We start from the raw sequence: 17,217 nt of genomic DNA, 5'->3' as shown, positions 1-17,217 counted from the left end.
CCTCCTTTTTGGTAACACTTCTTTTGAATATATGTTCACTAAAATACATGAGTAAATATTTTATTTTTTACATGTGCTCTAGTATGTGCAACTTACTTTGAGGCCACTAGTCTAGACCAGTGCTTCTCAGCAATTAAGGTGCAGGATTATTTTATCATCGCATAATGATTATTTCATCATTGTTTCTTGCCATTGTCCTGGTAGAGTCACACCTCCACCATCAGTAACCCCTGGCAACCACTGATCTGTCTATATATCATTTTGATGTTTTGAGGATATTATATAAGGGGCACGAGGGACATTTGTCAAAGTCTAGAGACATTGGGGTTGTCAGAACTGTGGGTGTTCTTGATAACATCCCATGGTGAGTGCATGAGCTCAGAACCAGAACCAGAGAATTTGGTGTTAGTCATTGCACAGGAATTATCAGGGTCTTGATATCATTATAAACTGGAAGCCTAATATGAATAAAAGATAATAGTTGAGATTAGTGTTGCAGTCATGATTTAAACGACAAGTAGAGGCAGTCAGATTACATTATGGTAAGATGGATTTCACATTTATTAGTTTAAAATTAAGTCCTGGGTTTAAGCATCTGGAGTCATACAAAACACGAATTTTAGCTTTTTCTTTTGTATTAGAGATCCCATGGAATTTATATTATGTGAGATACAGCTTTTATTTTAGGCATATATTCATTTGATTTCCATTTATATGGAGCTGATATTAAGAATAATGTTGCATCTTGATGTTTAGTATAGGAGTAGACAGAGGACTGTTTTGAGGGTTTATTGTTTTATTTTTTATTTTTTTTTTTTTATAGAGGCATGTTTTTTTATTTTTATTTATTTATTATATTTGTTTGTTTTGTTTATACATGCACTGGGTACAGTCAGAAGCGCGGGAGGGTGAGAGAATTCACCAGAGCCAGAGCGGGGAGCAGAGCAGGCAGAAGGGCTGAGGTACACTGCTGAGGGGAGCAGCGGGTGGCAGGAGAGGTCTGCGCACCATGTGGGATCCTCCTCCGGTGGCCGGGGAGCAGCCGGGGATCGAACCGGCGCCGCAGAGGCCGCGGGCAGCTTCACAACCCAGCGCTCAACCGCTGCGCCACCGGGGAGGCCCGGGTTTATTGTTTTAACATTTAGGATCCAAATAGTATTTTTTGACTGTAAGGGCAGGGCCAGGAGGTTAAAGTGAAGGCTGGGTAACCTGGTCATGATCCTGTGTAACCATTTAAAATGTAAAAGCCTTTCTAAGCTCAGTAGTAGTAGTAGTAAAGCAACAAAACAAAAAATAACCAGCTGGCTAAATCGGGACAGTGAGTCACAGTTTGTTAAACTCAGTTCTAATCCCTTTAAGAAGCAGTAGCTAGATTATACAGTAGGTAGAGGATTTGAAACCAAACTGAAGATGTAGAATGTATTGACTACAGTTATTTTCTTTAGCTTTTTGTCTAGGGGTGTAGAGTTGTGGTGGGGGAAACCTTCGGATACACAAAAGATAAGAGAAAATATTACAACTTTGTACATTTAAAGCCTTCAGTGGTTTGTCATTTGCTAGTTAGTTTCCCCTGATTGAATTCTTAAAGATTGATAAGCTGCTGCCCTCTTGTGGGGAGCCTCTGTCATAGTGCTTACTGCCTTTATTTCTTTGCTCTGTGATAGACTTGAGTTTAGCATCTGCCCTGTGCTCTGTGACAAGACATTTATCTTATGTTGCGATTGCTTCTCAGTGTCATTGATGGAGATCAGGGATCTATTACCTCTGTAAAAGGAGGAGAGCTTCCTTCCTCTTTGGTGCAGATTTGTTTGGTTCTCTTATGGCCCACCTCTCACAACTAGTCTTAACATTCACATAAAAAAGTTCTGAGCTTAATCACATGAAAATTCTAGAGACTGACAGATGAAATTTTGAAGGCAGATGAGTGACTAATATTGGTAAATACATAGTTTAATGCTACTAAGCTTTTAAAATTAACTTCTTGCACTGTGCCAATTGGAGTAAAGTTTTGAAAACTTATTTTGAAGTAATTAGAAATCACAGAAGTTGAAAATATTGAACAGAGAAGTCCCATCTCTTTTTCAGCTGGTTTTCTCCATGGTTCGTCTCATGTAATTATACTGCAATATCAAAACCAGCATTGGTGCCATGTGTTTATAGTTCCACATTATTTGATCATGTGTAGATCCATGTAACCAGTACAGCAATTAAGGTGCAGGATTATTTCGTCATCACAAATATCTCTTTCTTGCCACTGTCCTGGTAGAGTCACACCTCCACCATCAGTAACCCCTGGCAACCACTGATCTGTCTATATCATTTTGATGTTTTGAGGATATTATGTAAGTGGAATCATGCAGCACATGACCATTTGATAATTGATTTTTTCCATTCATCATAATGCTCTTGAAATATTGGTGCATATTAGTTTGCTTCTTTTATGTTACTGGGTAATATTCTATGGATGGATGTATCACAGTTTATCATTACCTGTTGTCCTCACCCAAACATTTTCAGTTGTTTCTAATTTTTGACTATTACAAATAAAGTCACAGTGAATAATCACATACAGATTTTTTGCATGGATGTACTTTACGTAATAAAATTCCTAGGAGTTCTGAGTTGTGTGGCAAATGTATATTTAATTTTATAGGAAATTGTCAAACGGTTTCCAGAGTGCCATTTTACATTCCCACCAAGCACTGCACAAGAGATCCAGTTTCTCTGTATACTTGCCAGTATGTTCATTATTTTTATTTCAGCTGGTCTAATACATGTACAATGATATCTTAGTGACTTTTCTTTCCTTTATGGCCAATGATGTTAAGCATCTTTTGATTTATATATATATATCATACACTATATGTAATATGAAATATCTATTCCTGTCTTATTTTAATCCATTGTACCAGTCTCTCTTTTTGCTAAGTTTAAACTATTGATGTTATATATTTATATGTTAAGACTTTAGTGACTGCCATTCTTTTTGTTCTTTCTGATTTTTTTATTTTTTTGGTTTGTTTCTGTTTTTTTTTTTACTACCTTCCTATGATTTGTATTAGCATTTTTAAGAATTTCTGATTTATAGTGTTTTTGAGTGTATCTCAAAAAGTGGTGGTTCTTGATATTTACTATTTCATTCGTTATAGAAAAAGTTTGCCAGCTCAAAATTTGGACTTGAGAAAGTGAGGGCAAAAATATTAATTATACAGATTAAATTTAAAATTATGTCATGCCTGTACTTATTCTGCATAGTACAAAAAATTGAAGAAATTTCCATTATTTGGAAACTTAAGTGATTTAACAAAAACATCACATCCTTGACAACTTAGATCTTCATTATTTGAGTTTTTCTTTACTTTCTCTTACTCTTTAAATGAAACGTATTCCAACATTTGTGTTCAAACCATGTACTCATTCATCACTTGTAACTGGAGGTTTGGTACAGAGAGTTGTTCTGTGAAAATTAATGAACACGATTGTGTGAAAAGCACTTGGCTGTATAGAATTTATAGTGAAGTATTGTAGCTTGTGTGTTTGTGAAATTGTGTACTACATATAATTTAGATTGGTAAAGTTTGTAATAAATATATGTGCCTATTGTATGTATGCGTAGATGCTACATCTCTATTGATACGTGGATGTGTGTGGGGGCATATATGCATATTTCCCCTTCTGCTAACCACAAAGGAGCTGTCAATCATTGAGCACTGTGTCCCTGGGAGTATTACTCTTATCTTGAATTTTTTTTTTAAAGTTATCTACAGTTTTACTTTAATTCAACAAATTAAAATGATGCGAAGTGTTTCACTTGCACTGTCCATTTTACACTCTTGTTAAGTAGCAGTTTGTGAACTGCCCAAGCATGTTGATTATCTTGATAAGATGCGGTAACTGTGCATAACTAGATAAATTGTGTGAATATAATTTTCTTCTGGGTATGAAGGAATTTTACAATGATAATCACTCAGAATGTTTGTATTTAGGTGCAGTTCTTTTTGCTTTCAGATTTTTGGGTTACATCTCACTTCTGTATCATTTTACTTTAGTAATTGAAGAAAGTAGATAGGAGATTGTTGTTTGATCCCACGAGAATGAGGTGGAATGTATGTATACTGTTCGCGTGTTTTAAGGGTTTTCTAAAATAGTATTTCATAATCTGATGCAGGGCAGCAAGTCTAGTATTTCAGGCTTAATACTTTTTAATGTACATTTCTATTTGTGAGAGCTTACTTAAGGACATGGCTTTAAAATCATTCACTATTAGACTGTCTTCTCTGGATTGAGTGATCTCCTTTTAATCTCTTCTGCAGTACTAACTATTGTACACATATGTAAAATACCCCCAACTTTCTCTTTTGCCTGACTTTATTTCTTTGATGTACATTCATGTTCATCTCATTCTAAATTTGTCTTAACTTTTTCCCCTTCAGTTTAATGAGCGGCGTTAAGAATAACGTTGGAAGAGGGATCAATGTAGCCTTGGTGAACGGTAAGAGTGCCTGCTTTAACTTACGGATGAAGTGGGATACACTCAGATATCAGGGGGTCAGGGTCAAAGGGTAGCTGTCGACACTAAGGCTCTCCTCCCAACCCTCCCTTCCCCAAAGGCCAGACTGGAGACCTGGCATCTGTGTTGCTACAGCACACTTTCTTGGAGGCCTCCAGCTTGATGTGCAGTGTACAGAGAGCTCCGCGTGAGATTGCCTGGAAAAAAGCAATCTAACTTGGTGAATTTTACTGCAAATTTTGGAATCCTCACATTAACATGAAGATCAATTGACACAAATGAATATATATAGAACGACAAAGGGTGTTGAACAATTGGGTAGGATGGGGGAGAATTGAATTAGTTGTAATTTTTCAGTACTGTGCACATTCTTCCGGTAAGTTCATTTATGTTGTCCATTGAATGCTAAACATCTTGAAAGATATTCTTGCTGTTATATATGTAGGTGGGAACCCTCGAAGTGAGGCCTAACAGCCCATGGTCATCTCTTCCTGCCACATAACACTGTAAAGCTCTGTGGGATGGTTAGAAACCACAACCATGTCACCTAGTTCATAGGGTGGGGAATCTTTTCTTTTACAGCAAAAGATATTTTTTTGTCTTTCTACTTTCTTCATCTTGTTATAAAAACATTTCTATGCCTAGTTGTCGATAGCAAAGGGGAAAAAAAATCACCTTAAAAAGAATATAATATTGAAAAGATGGCTTTAATGATAGAAAATAGCATCAGATGTATCTTTTTGAAAGAGCTCTAGGTATTTGGGATAATTTTTAAGGAAAGATGGTAAAACATAGAGTAAAAACATAACTAACTTTGGATTGGAATGGCCTGTGGTCAGTGGTGGACTTCTGTTTGCTACCCTTTGGCTTAAAAGTTTACTGAGAAAATCCTATCCTAAAATTACCTTCAGAAATATATTTTAGATGTATGCAGTTCAGATTTGACTGTCATAATAATTTTCTCTGTTAGCAAATTCATCTTAATTATCACATAAGATCCATTATCTTATAGAGTATAGAATATATTTCAGGTGCACAATTTGATAAGATTTCATTCTCTTTCAGGAAAAACAGGAGAAGTATTAGACACTAAATATTTTGACATGTGGGGAGGAGGTAAGTTAAATAAATAACGTAACTGTCACTACCACTGACTTCTTAATCATCTCAATAAATATAATCCATTAATGGGAAAATAATGGAACTCTTTTTGTGTTTATCTTGCTCCTTTCACTTTTTCCAACTGTTCATAAGATCTATCCTGTTGTATGTACATTTTTTTTAGGTCTGGTGGGTAATTAAGAATAGTAATATGGGGGGCCTCCCTGGTGGCGCAAGAGGTTAAGCACCGCACTGTGAAGCAATCCGCAGCCTCTGCAGCATGAGTTTGATCCCCGGCCGGCCAGGGAGCAACCCACATGGCGAAGCAGACCTCTCCTATCTTGCCTGCTGCTCCCCTCAGCAGTGCGTTTCAGTCAGTCTGTTTGTTCTGCTCCCCACTCTGTCTCTGGTGACTCCTCTCACACACACATACACCCCACATCTCTGGCCTGTACCCCAGTTCTTGTATGCATAAATAAATCTTTTTTGAAAAATAGTAATATGAAAATGGATATTTTTTTAAAAACTGAGCTCTTTTTTCTGCAGGACAACTAAAGCTTTAGGCTCCAATAGGTTTCTGTCTGAAATATTAAAAAAAAACAAGTGATTTGCAGATGGGCATAGCGATTTCAAGTATTTTTAACTGACTGAATTGATTTTACATCTGATTTTACAGTCTCAAAATCATAACCAGGATTATTATTAAAATGGGTGAATATTTGAGAGAAGGAAAGAAATAGAATCTTCTTTCTAGTTCTTTAGCCTTGGGACCATTATAAATTGCTGAGGATATGAAAGAATTTGTAGTACTTGGTCTACCTCTGGTATCACCAGTGTGTAATCACTGACTGGTTTATTCTGAAGTCTGTAAACCTTATTATGTTAGATAAAGCAGTTAATGATTTTTTTTTTTTAGATTTATTTATTTATGCATACAAGAACTGAGGTAAGGCCAGAGGTATTGGGGGGTGAGAGGATTCACCAGAGACAGAGTGGGGAGCAGTACAGGCAGATTGAAACACATTGCTCAGAAGAACAGCAGGCGATTCAGGAGATGTCTGCTGCCCCATGTGGGTAGCTCCCTGGCCAGGGATCGAACTCCGTGCTATAGTGGCTGCGGATAGCTTTGTAGGTTGCATCTTAATCCCTTGTGCCACCAGGGAGGCCCAATTAATGATTATTACTTGCCTTCATTAGTTTGGATTCTAGTGACAACCTTTACTCATTTCCCCTAGTTTACAGTAAAAATAGTTAAGCACGGAAGATCCCTTAAATCAGTTTGTGTGCATGTATGTGTGTGTTGTGTATCCATGTTTATGTAAATTTTTATATTACAGATTTTGTTGTGGATTAGATAAAAGCTATGTATCCTCTTTTAAGCTAAGTACCCATTCAAACAATTTTTACATCCACTCAGGGAAAATATGAGCCTTTCTCCTACCGCACTCTCCCAAGTTTCTTATCTTAATCATAAGTCATGCTTTAATGTGATTTGGCTGTGATTTTTTTCGTTTAGTTCCTGGGATGGCAATTCAGAAAGTAAATAGGATGAATCAGGGTTGGGAAATTTTAAGTCTAGTGGGATCATATTAAGGGGCCTTAAGATTTATCTGCCTTTTGGTTACTCTGTGTTTTAAATAACTTATTGATAAGAACTTTATATTTTAACTTTAAAAATTTTGGTGGTTATTAATTTTTTTCAAAAAACTCTTAACTCTTTCTTTCTTTCTTCAGATGTGGCACCATTTATTGAGTTTCTGAAGTCCATACAAGATGGAACAATAGTCCTAATGGGAACATATGATGATGGAGCAACCAAGTATGTACATTGAAAAATTTACACAACTTTTGGAGCTATGATTTATAATTATAAAGGCAATACATCTTCACTGAAAAAAAATTACAAAATAGAGCAAAGTAGTACAATTTCCAGATAAAACACTATTAACATTTTTTCAGTTTGCTTCCTCCCTATCATTTTTGTGTGTGTATGTATGTTTGTATATATACATATATGTATACATGCATACATACACATACACACGTGACTAAAATCAGAATCACATTGTACATAAAGTTTTTAGACTGTTTTATATTGTCTTTTAATAATCTTAGTTTTCCCATCATTAAAATTCTTCAGCAGTTTTCATGGCTGCCTGACAGTTTGTCATAAGGCCCCACTGTTATTTAACAGTTTCCTCTTATTGCCGAATTTTTCATATTATAAATAATTTCACAAACATTTTTCTGAACAAAAGTTTTTTGCACGCTATGATTATGTCCTTATGGTAAATTCCTGGAAGTGGAATCAATTGTGAAGGAATAAGTGTGATATATATATATATATATATATATATATATATATATATAAAATAAAGTTTAATAGATGGTAGTTTGTAATGTTTTTCTTAAATTGTATCTGTGGTGAAATTTGGAAAATGCATGAAAGCACAAAGAGAGGGAATTGGCATGCGTATTGAGTAGGGAAAGCAGGACTCAGTTGTCTAAATATAGAGAGGTTATCTACAGAGTTCCTCATTCATCCTGTTTCTACCAAACATGACGAAATCCTCAGCTCTACAGTGAATGTCAGCAGAACATCCGGGTCTGATTTCCATCGCAGCATTTCTCAAAGTGTGTTCTGGTGGAACCCTCATTCTTTCTAAGCTATTAATGGTTAAGTTTGGGGACGCACCTTGTTTTTGTTCCTTCTGCCCTGAAGAGCCTCTTTACCTGTGTTTATTCCAGTAATTGATTTTAATGAGGAAACCCATTATAAAGAAGAAAATTATATCTATGTAAGAAAACCTATACTTGGGGTCATACATATCTCTAATGAGCCCTTATTTTTCACCCTAACCTCTATGGTAAGTTGGGTTTTATTTAATGAAGAATAGGATAGTTTGAGTGAGCAAACTAAATTTTGCATTCCTCCTTTTGGAGAGAACATTCCATGATATGTTAACTTTATGCCTAAGTGAAAGATTTCGGTCTGAATATCTTGACATAAGGAGTCTTAAAGGTTTCCTGAAACAGCCTCTCAGCCTGGGCAAGATTCCTCTATGAATTCCTCCTCCAAATTGCTCACCTCCTAATCATTTTGTATTTGAAGCTAATTGCATTTCCCTTACCTCTCTCTCATCCAGCCACAGTGCTTAACAATTTCTAGGTCATTTTACCCTCCTGGCTGCCTTATCTAACTCCTGATTGATTATTGTCTGTCTTAAAATGAGAACACCCCAAATCGAACACAGTTTTCCACATGTGGTCTGGCCAGTACAGGGTACCATGGAGATGCTAGCTCTCCATGTTTTAGAGATTACATTTCTTTGAATATTCATGCAGACTAGTATTGTATTAGTTTTCTTTAAACAGTCATATTACATTTTTGGCTTGAGAAAGTTTGGTCAAGTTAATTTCTCAGATCTTTTAATTTGATCTCTGAATTCTTTTTTTTTTTTTTTTTTTTTTTTTTCTTTTTAAACTGCTGCCAAGTCAGGTCTTTCTCCCAATTCAGAGCTTGATTTCATATCATCTTAAGTGAAGGATTCTATATTCGTTTATCCTTGTTAAATTTAATTTTGCTGATTTTGGCGCACTTGGTCTTGATTCTGACATTTGTCCTGAGGTTTTCATGATCCAGGCTTTGTACTCTCTCCAAAGTCGTTCTTAGGTCTAAATCTAAGTCATTGATAAAAATGTTTACCAAGGGCAGCATGCCACCCTGTTAAGGGCCTTCTCCAGGGGATTCATATAAATCAACTGCAGAAATTTACTTTTCAGACAGCTGCCAATGTACCCTTATAGTCGTGCCATCTGACTGCTGTTTCATTATTTTATTCATAGGGGTTATTTTCTGAGACTATCGTATGCTTGCTTCATATTCATGGACTCTGCTCATTACAGTTTCCTGATCTACTGCCCAAAAACCTATAAGCTGAAATCGCTGGGATGACATTAACTTGGCTTGATTTATTCCTCCCTCCTTTCCACTACCCCTTTCCTTTCTTTCCTTTATTGTTATTTTTTTAATGCTCGCAGATATGATAATTCATTGTAGAAATTTGTTAGGAATGGGAATATATTTTACTGAATCATTGGTTCTTAAAATTTTGCTTGCCTTTTTTGAAATCTGGAATATTTAACTTTTAATGTCACCAGCATCTCCATTTTCCATGCTGCTTCTAAAATAACTGACACTACCTTGAGGATCATCTTAACCAATTCCTTTGGAATTGAAAAGTATGTGACAGATAAGGGTCTGGGGGGTTAAACTGATTTTAAAGCATTTGTATTCTTGATGTACTGTTCCCTGTTTATGTAGATCAGAGTTTGCCTCCCTGAAAACTTCAGTTGTGCTTTGAACTTAAATACTCTGCGGGTTCTTGTGAGACTGTGGGTTCCTTTGTTATTCAGAAGTACAAGTTCTTCCTGTGACCTTTCAGAGCACTGCAGGTCTTCCTGGTAATAGTATCAAAAGTTTTGTCAATAGCAATATGATTTGCCTGTTATTTTTGCACACTTCCTTTTTTAATTACAGAATGTTCCTATGGTAGCATTACTTTGGAAAATTTCCTCCCCTTTTTTTAAGGGATTGTTAGCAATTATATAGTGGAAAGTTGCAGAATTATTTATTTGTTCTTACAATCTTATTCCCTCATAGGAGTTTCTCATCTCATCTTTTTATAACATGTTCTCATATGCCTAGTGTTTTTTATTCTTCAGACTTCAGGAAATACGGTAATGTTCTTCCAAAGTTCTGGACACTTTTACTTCCCTATTGATTCTTCCCTGTTAATCAGAACTAAGCCCAGAATGCTTTCTGTCCTGTGGCTTGCTTTGATGCTTCAGCGTGGTGGGGGGGGGGGGGGGAGGGATGGGATGTTCTCCTTCCCTAGCAAAGGTGGAGGCAGAGCTCAGAGATACTCATCCCAGCTCCCACCTTCTCCACTTCCACCCCCGGCTGCCTCTGTGCATCTTCAGAATCTGTTCTCAATCTCTGTCTTTGTCTGCCTTTTGGGTTGCCACAGGATAATTACCCATTTTAAAGAGAATTCACAACTGAAATGATTCGTTCAGCATAAAATCTTAACCTAGCTAATTAAGACCACTAGTAAACATTAACATGTGTCTAACAAACTCATGGTGCTCCTATCTAGAATAAAAAGCTTGTCTCTAGACTTGTCTCTAGGGCATTTTGACAACTATGGTGTATTTAATCTAGTGCTCATAATAATAGGGTATGCTGCATGACTCTGAGCTTCTTTTTGAAATATTAAATCATCTTTTACTTAGTTAAATAGAAGATATTAGAAAAAGAACAACAACAACGACCAAAAAAACCAAACTCTTCATAGACAGATCAAGCAACTCTAGAAGTCATTGAGAAAGTAATAAAACTATAATGCTCATAGGAGGCCTGTGAGCACCCTGAGATTCGAGACTTTCTAGGTGGGCTCACAGCATGCAGACCTGCCCACTCATGACTGCCGTTTTTTACATGCAAAATCAAACCAGCAAAGGGGACATGTGATGAAGCAAAGTCTGCAGGAAACCAGGCTCAATTTTCCAAGATTCCTCTCCCAAGTGGAGTCACACAGGGCAATGCCAATTCCCCCAGCAACAAAATGAAAACAATATGAAATGCTGTCTACTCTAGGAAAGCTCATTAAACCAGGGCTTTTATGAGGAGCTGGCCATGTAGGCACCCTCTTCCTAATACACCCTGATTCTAGACTCTCAGAGAGAAGGTAGGTATTTGGCATAAACTGCGTTTGTAGTTTTTAAGCACAGTGAACCTACACTAAGCAATTTTTCTTATATAAAGTAAATCCTTAGCATGTATGAACTTAACATTCAGCTATTTATGAGCAATCCTACAAGCCCCTGTAGTTTTTCTGAGGCGGAAATGGGAATCCAGCCTGGAGGGCTCTCTGCAGGAGGTCTAAGCTGCCCAGGAACTACTTCCCGACCTCCATATACAGTTTATTCCTGTTATAACTGCACACATCACCTCCAAGCGCTGATGATGCAAGGGAAAAGTTCACAGAAAGGAGTCAGAAAATAGAACATCTAGGTAAACTGATGAATGGAAATTGACAGTCTTCAGATCCATGTCATCCTATACTGCTTGGAAACAAGAAAACAGTTTAGACATTACTTTCAACACAAATGTTGCATGCCAAGTGAGCCACAAATGAACAGTGATAGCTAACACATGTAAGGATGGGCACAGGAATCACGGCTGCAGGCAAACTCTAGGGGGAAACCGGAAGCCTGTACATGTGATTCTTTGTTAAGGTCTCCAAATCCTCAGAGAGGCTGAGACTGCACTGGTTCCGTTGCACAGCCTTTTCTTTCTTTTTATTTCATTTAATGATAACTGCGTAACCAGATAGACTTGAGTCTGATCGGCTAAATTTTCAAAGGCATTTATTTATTTATTTGTTTGCTTGTTTGTTTGTTTATTTTTGCGACTGCTTTTCTCACCAATTCTAGTGAACATCCTGCAGGAGACAGATGCCCAGGCTGTGGGGAAAATAGCCCTACCCTTGGTTGTGGAAATCTCTAATGATATGTGTGGTTCCTTCCTGTTTCTTTGAAGCTCTTTTTGTTGTAGACAGATTGTCCCATTTATCTTCAAGTTAGTTTAATGAGAACTGTTCTTCCTAGCATTTCATTCATTAATGCATTAAAGAAGCTATGAAGTGTTTGAAAGAACACTGGGGTAACTAAGGACCTTCCTCAGTGACCCTCATGCTGTCTGCAGTTAACAATCCTCCAGCTACTTGCAAATATGAAACTGGCCCTGCGTCAGATTTTAGCAGAACAAAAGCCACTAGAATTGATCTTTCTGTTCCATCCTGTGTGGGACTGACTGTGAAATACATTGTGCAGGTCACCCCTCCTTATCTCTCTTCCCCTCCCCCTCACTCCCACCCAAGCTCTATGACTAGGGTGTATCAACTGAGTTTCCTCTCCCTTTTGAGACCAAGTAAAGATTGAACATCACACATTAGGATGATAACCTACAGCCAATTCCTTGGTGACATCTTTCAGTTAGTTTCCCTAGCAGTTGACTTTTGCTGTTTTTCCTGCAGCTGTTCGGTGGTTAATACTTATGGCTTTTATCAAATAACCACTCAGCAGTTGTCACTGAAGTACGGTTTATAGTCTATTTTTAAATTTGTTTTCTTTTAAATGAAACTCAGTATTAGAAACATCGAGATTCCTGAACAGCCTTTACCTTTATTCAGGTATAATTTACAAAGGCTTCTAGTGAAGATTCAAAGTGATTTTTAATTTTACAAAGATACTGGGGTTTAAAGACCTGGGATTTGCCTGACTAGGCATTCCATAATTGTTGTAATTATTTAACAGGTATGGGTGAAAGCGAGTAATTGTAACTAAAGACATCAAAAGGTATTCCTTAATAGAATGAACTTAAAAGTAATTGCTAGATTTCATGTTTTTTTGTGACTGAAGAATTAAAGTGGTAGGGATGTTTTACTAAAAAAAAAATCCTTTTCCTTTGTATGTTCTCATTTTATCTTGTGTTATATGTTAAATATCCTGAGTGAATAAATATTCCTTAGATGACATACAGTGCACTGGACTTACTGTATTTTTTCTCTACTCTTTTAGGCTCAATGATGAGGCACGGCGACTCATTGCTGAGCTGGGGAGCACATCTATAACTAATCTTGGTTTTAGAGACAACTGGGTCTTCTGTGGTGGGAAAGGCATTAAGACAAAAAGCCCTTTTGAACAGGTCAGTGTCTAAGACTTTCATAATTAACAGACACGAGCAAATTATATGAAACTGGACAGTACATTTTCTTTTTTTTAAGATTTATTTATGCATACAAGAGCTGGGGTGCAAGTCAGAGGTGTGGGGGCAAGGGAGGTCAGAGGATTCACCAGAGACAGAGTGGGGAGTAGAACAGGTAGATCTACTGAGATACACTGCTGAAGGGAGCAGCAGGTGAGACAGGAGAGGTCTACTGCACCATGGGTCAGCTCCCTGGCCGGGGATCAAACTCGTGCTGCAGTGGCTGCAGATAGCTTTGTAGTGATGAGACTGAACCCCTTGTGCCACCAGGGAGGCCCCTGGACAGTATATTTTCTTATTCAAGCTATTTGAAGCTTAAGTAAAGCAGACAGTGAATACATTCATATATTTTCCACAAGTTTGTGTTAGTCAATTCTTAGAAATAACCATGGCACTGTTTTAATTGTAAAACTTAAAAATAGTCATTTCCTGCTTGGGAATTGTTCTTCCCTGCATAACAGTGCATTCATATGTGATTACTTGTATCTTAAGTCTTAAAAAATATTGGTTGTTAAAGATTAATAAGATTAAGTTGAACTCAACTTGATGTTGTCAATTAAGTTTGGAAATACTTTAGAACATAGTAGAATATAAGCTTTACTTTTTGATTAACAATGGTTCTTCAAAAAAGTAAAAAAACAAACTGTGTGATGTTTATTCTCTCAGCTGTTAAAGGTCTGCCACTGCATGCCAGGCCCCAAGAGTTACGCATTATCTTGAGCAGTAATTTATGTGAATCTACGGTTAACATGAGTGTTACTGAAATGAGCTAGTATCAAGTATGTTGTTGCCGAGCATCCACTCACCAAAGTTATTAAAACTGTATACTATTGTTTCACCAGTATATAAAGAACAATAAGGACACAAACAAATATGAAGGATGGCCTGAGGTTGTAGAGATGGAAGGCTGTATCCCCCAGAAGCAAGACTAACGTGGAGAAAATTGAAGCGCACTTTCACTATTAACGGGAGAACTATGAAGAGAGTTGGCGTGTAAATATTTTAAGAGCATGCAACCATCTCGGTGTATGCATGAGCATTATCTCTTTGATATCAGGATTATTTATTGCTAACGTACATAGTTATCTTTGTAAATAGCTATAATGAGCAAATCACTGAACCATTTCTAAGCACATTTCCCTAGTACTACAAGTTTAGATTGCTCTGGTAACGTTGCCTTGTAATTCTAAAAGTATACTCAATGTATGATTGAAAAGATTGTGAAAAATGTATTGATATATATATATATACACATACATATATATACATACATGTATACTGGTTGCTGTGAGAATCTGTCATGAAATAATAAGGATTTTAGGGGGGAGACTGTTTCTGGCCTTTGATAATAGTGTCTTTAAATTAAAGAGATACTTGGCTAGTTTTGTGTATAATGTTACTTCACAGTCTTACTCTCCCCCATACCCCTTTTCTTAGTTTTTCTTTTCTTTTCCCAAGAAACCTAGAAATAAAATGATAGGAAAACGTGTATCAGATATGCAAAAAGCACAACAAAATTCTTTTTTTAATGTACACGGTAAAAATTAAATATGTAGAGATCAATGTTATTCAGGATGATAACTTGCTGGATTTTGTGTTTTTATAAGCTATTTAGAGTGAGGCTGGAGACTCCACAGAGCTGGGGAACTAGGCAAGTCTCTTCCAATATCAGGTCATTCAGGACAGCCTTGTCAGTAAATCCAGAGCAATACTGACATATACTTTGCTTATTTAAATGTTATTAGCAATGACCATGGAGTTTTGAAGGAGGCACGCTTTAATATCACAATAAATTTGATCTGTAAACCAAAAAATTCTGTATTTCATTTAACTTCATAGAATCAATTTTTGCCCAAAGATATGATGACATATTTAGAAAAGCCCTAATTATTGAGTGGACTTAGGGCATTAAAAAATAAGTTTAATTCACCCAAATGACTTTCAACACAATTTTACATAAAAATATAGAAGCATTAACATTCTTATTAAATGCAGATATTTGCTATTTTTTTTCAGGGCATTAAATTACCTATTTAATTTCTTAAACGTAAGTAAATTCAATGACCTAACTGCCATTCACAATAAAAGGCAGCACTTAAATTTTGAATCTAAATTTTAAATGACTTGTATAAAAAAATCTTAAAGCAGTATTTTTAATTTTGTGGTAAACCAAGATGGAAGCTATTCAACTGTTTCTTAAATATTAGTGAACTTTGGGTACTATTTCTTCTGTCAAACTGAATGTAATTCATGGATAATGCACCTAATACATTTAAACAGTTTTTGTAAACTTCAGATTTTGGTGCTTACTAAATCACATTCTCAGCATGTGTATTTTGGCATTTAAAATGCTTCCCTCAATTCTGTAAATTAAAAGAATAATTTTACAGTTCCAGGGATTGTGAAATACTGCATTTGCAAAAAATAATAATGACAATAAATACTCTGTTTTGCATTGTGATTTTTTTTTTTTGTGTTATCTGGCAAAGGAACGTAATACAGAACTTCATATTGAGGTTTGTCAAGCATTTGTTGTGCTGCCTAACATGAGAAATTTGTCATTTCTGTTGTTAAACACTAACTTCTTCAGGATATGTCTGAACATGTGTAGAAGTTAAGACAGCAGGACCTCCCTTTTTCAAGATAAAAGCTGTAAAATGATGACTTTGTAAAGGTGTATAAAATGTCAAAAGAAGGGATAAAAGTTCTTATGTAACTGCTTTCGTGCATTTTGCTTTTGTTTCAGTTCTGTTTTGTATAGATTGTGCCAACTTTGGAAGCAATAATTTTACTACATTTCATTTTCAGATATCTTCTAAAAATCAGCGTTGTAAAGGAATCAAATCTTTAATATTAAGAATTTTCTTTATTAAAATCAAAAGCTTGGCATTGACACTTTGGTATTTTAATTGGTGTTTAAGGATGTATGAATGAGTATTTTTAATTTGTAATCATGGATGCTTTCCCAGAGCAAGTGTATTGTGATATGCCTGTTAAGAGTAAACGAAGACAGGAAAATATGTGATATTTGGGTAATTAAAGAAAATGTGGACTAGAGTCTTTATATTCCTGACTTTAATTTGATTAAAATTTATCATTATTTCTGTATTTTGTTGTATTTGTTTGGAAATGAATCAACTACTGTTTTACAGTTTTATATCAAGTGAAGTTCAATTCATTTAAAAACCTATTGCACTTTATATTTTAAAAGTTTATAGACATTAAAATGTGACTCTCCCTTCAAAAAGCTGATAGTTTCATTCAGTTTGGTTGATAATCCCTATTTTAAAATGAAAGAATGAAAATTGTGTTCAGCTGTAGACCAGTTAAACTGGAAATGTGTTTAGAATACCTTTTAAAATAAATATGAAAGAGGGCCTCCCTGGTGGTGCAGCAGGTTGAGCGCAGTGCTGTGAAGCTGCCCGCAGCCTCTGTAGCGTGGGTTCGATTCCTGGCCGGCCAGGGAGATTCCCACATGGCGCTGCAGACCTCTCCTGTCGCGTCCACTGCTCCCTTCAGCAGTATCTTTGGTCAGTCTGCCTGTTCTGCTCCCTACTCTGGCTCTGGTGAATTTGCTTACCCTCCTGCACCTCTGGCCTGTACCCCAGTGCTTGTATAAATAAAATAAATCTTAATAAATAAATATGAAAGAGAAACATTACATGTTAACTGGGGGAAAGATTTACCACCTCTTCAGTTAGGCCTTGAGCACCTCTAAGTATATGCAAATTAAGTGCTGTACGACAAACTACTAGCTCTTACCTTTTTTTTTTTT

At 36.3% G+C, this 17,217-nt stretch overlaps 1 protein-coding gene across 6 annotated transcripts in view; it reads left to right on the top strand.

Annotated features, from left to right (window-relative positions):
- Positions 1-16,555, top strand: part of FAM3C (FAM3 metabolism regulating signaling molecule C) — a 41,600-nt gene extending 25,045 nt beyond the window's left edge. For all 6 annotated transcript variants that reach the window (XM_054692597.1, XM_037512279.2, XM_037512289.2 and 3 more), the window contains exons 6-10: positions 4,434-4,492; positions 5,576-5,626; positions 7,346-7,430; positions 13,256-13,382; positions 14,285-16,555. In XM_054692597.1, coding sequence (XP_054548572.1) covers positions 4,434-4,492; positions 5,576-5,626; positions 7,346-7,430; positions 13,256-13,382; positions 14,285-14,374 — 412 coding nt within the window. In that variant the 3' untranslated portion in view covers positions 14,375-16,555. The remainder of the gene's footprint in view (positions 1-4,433; positions 4,493-5,575; positions 5,627-7,345; positions 7,431-13,255; positions 13,383-14,284) is intronic.
- Positions 16,556-17,217: the final 662 nt, after the last annotated feature.

Source organism: Talpa occidentalis, unplaced genomic scaffold (assembly GCF_014898055.3).
Source record: "Talpa occidentalis isolate TD23 unplaced genomic scaffold, MPIMG_talOcc4v2.1, whole genome shotgun sequence".
Lineage (NCBI taxonomy): Eukaryota > Metazoa > Chordata > Mammalia > Eulipotyphla > Talpidae > Talpa > Talpa occidentalis.
The sequence above is the reverse complement of the archived record's forward strand: the minus strand, read 5'-3'. Positions and strand labels throughout refer to the sequence as shown.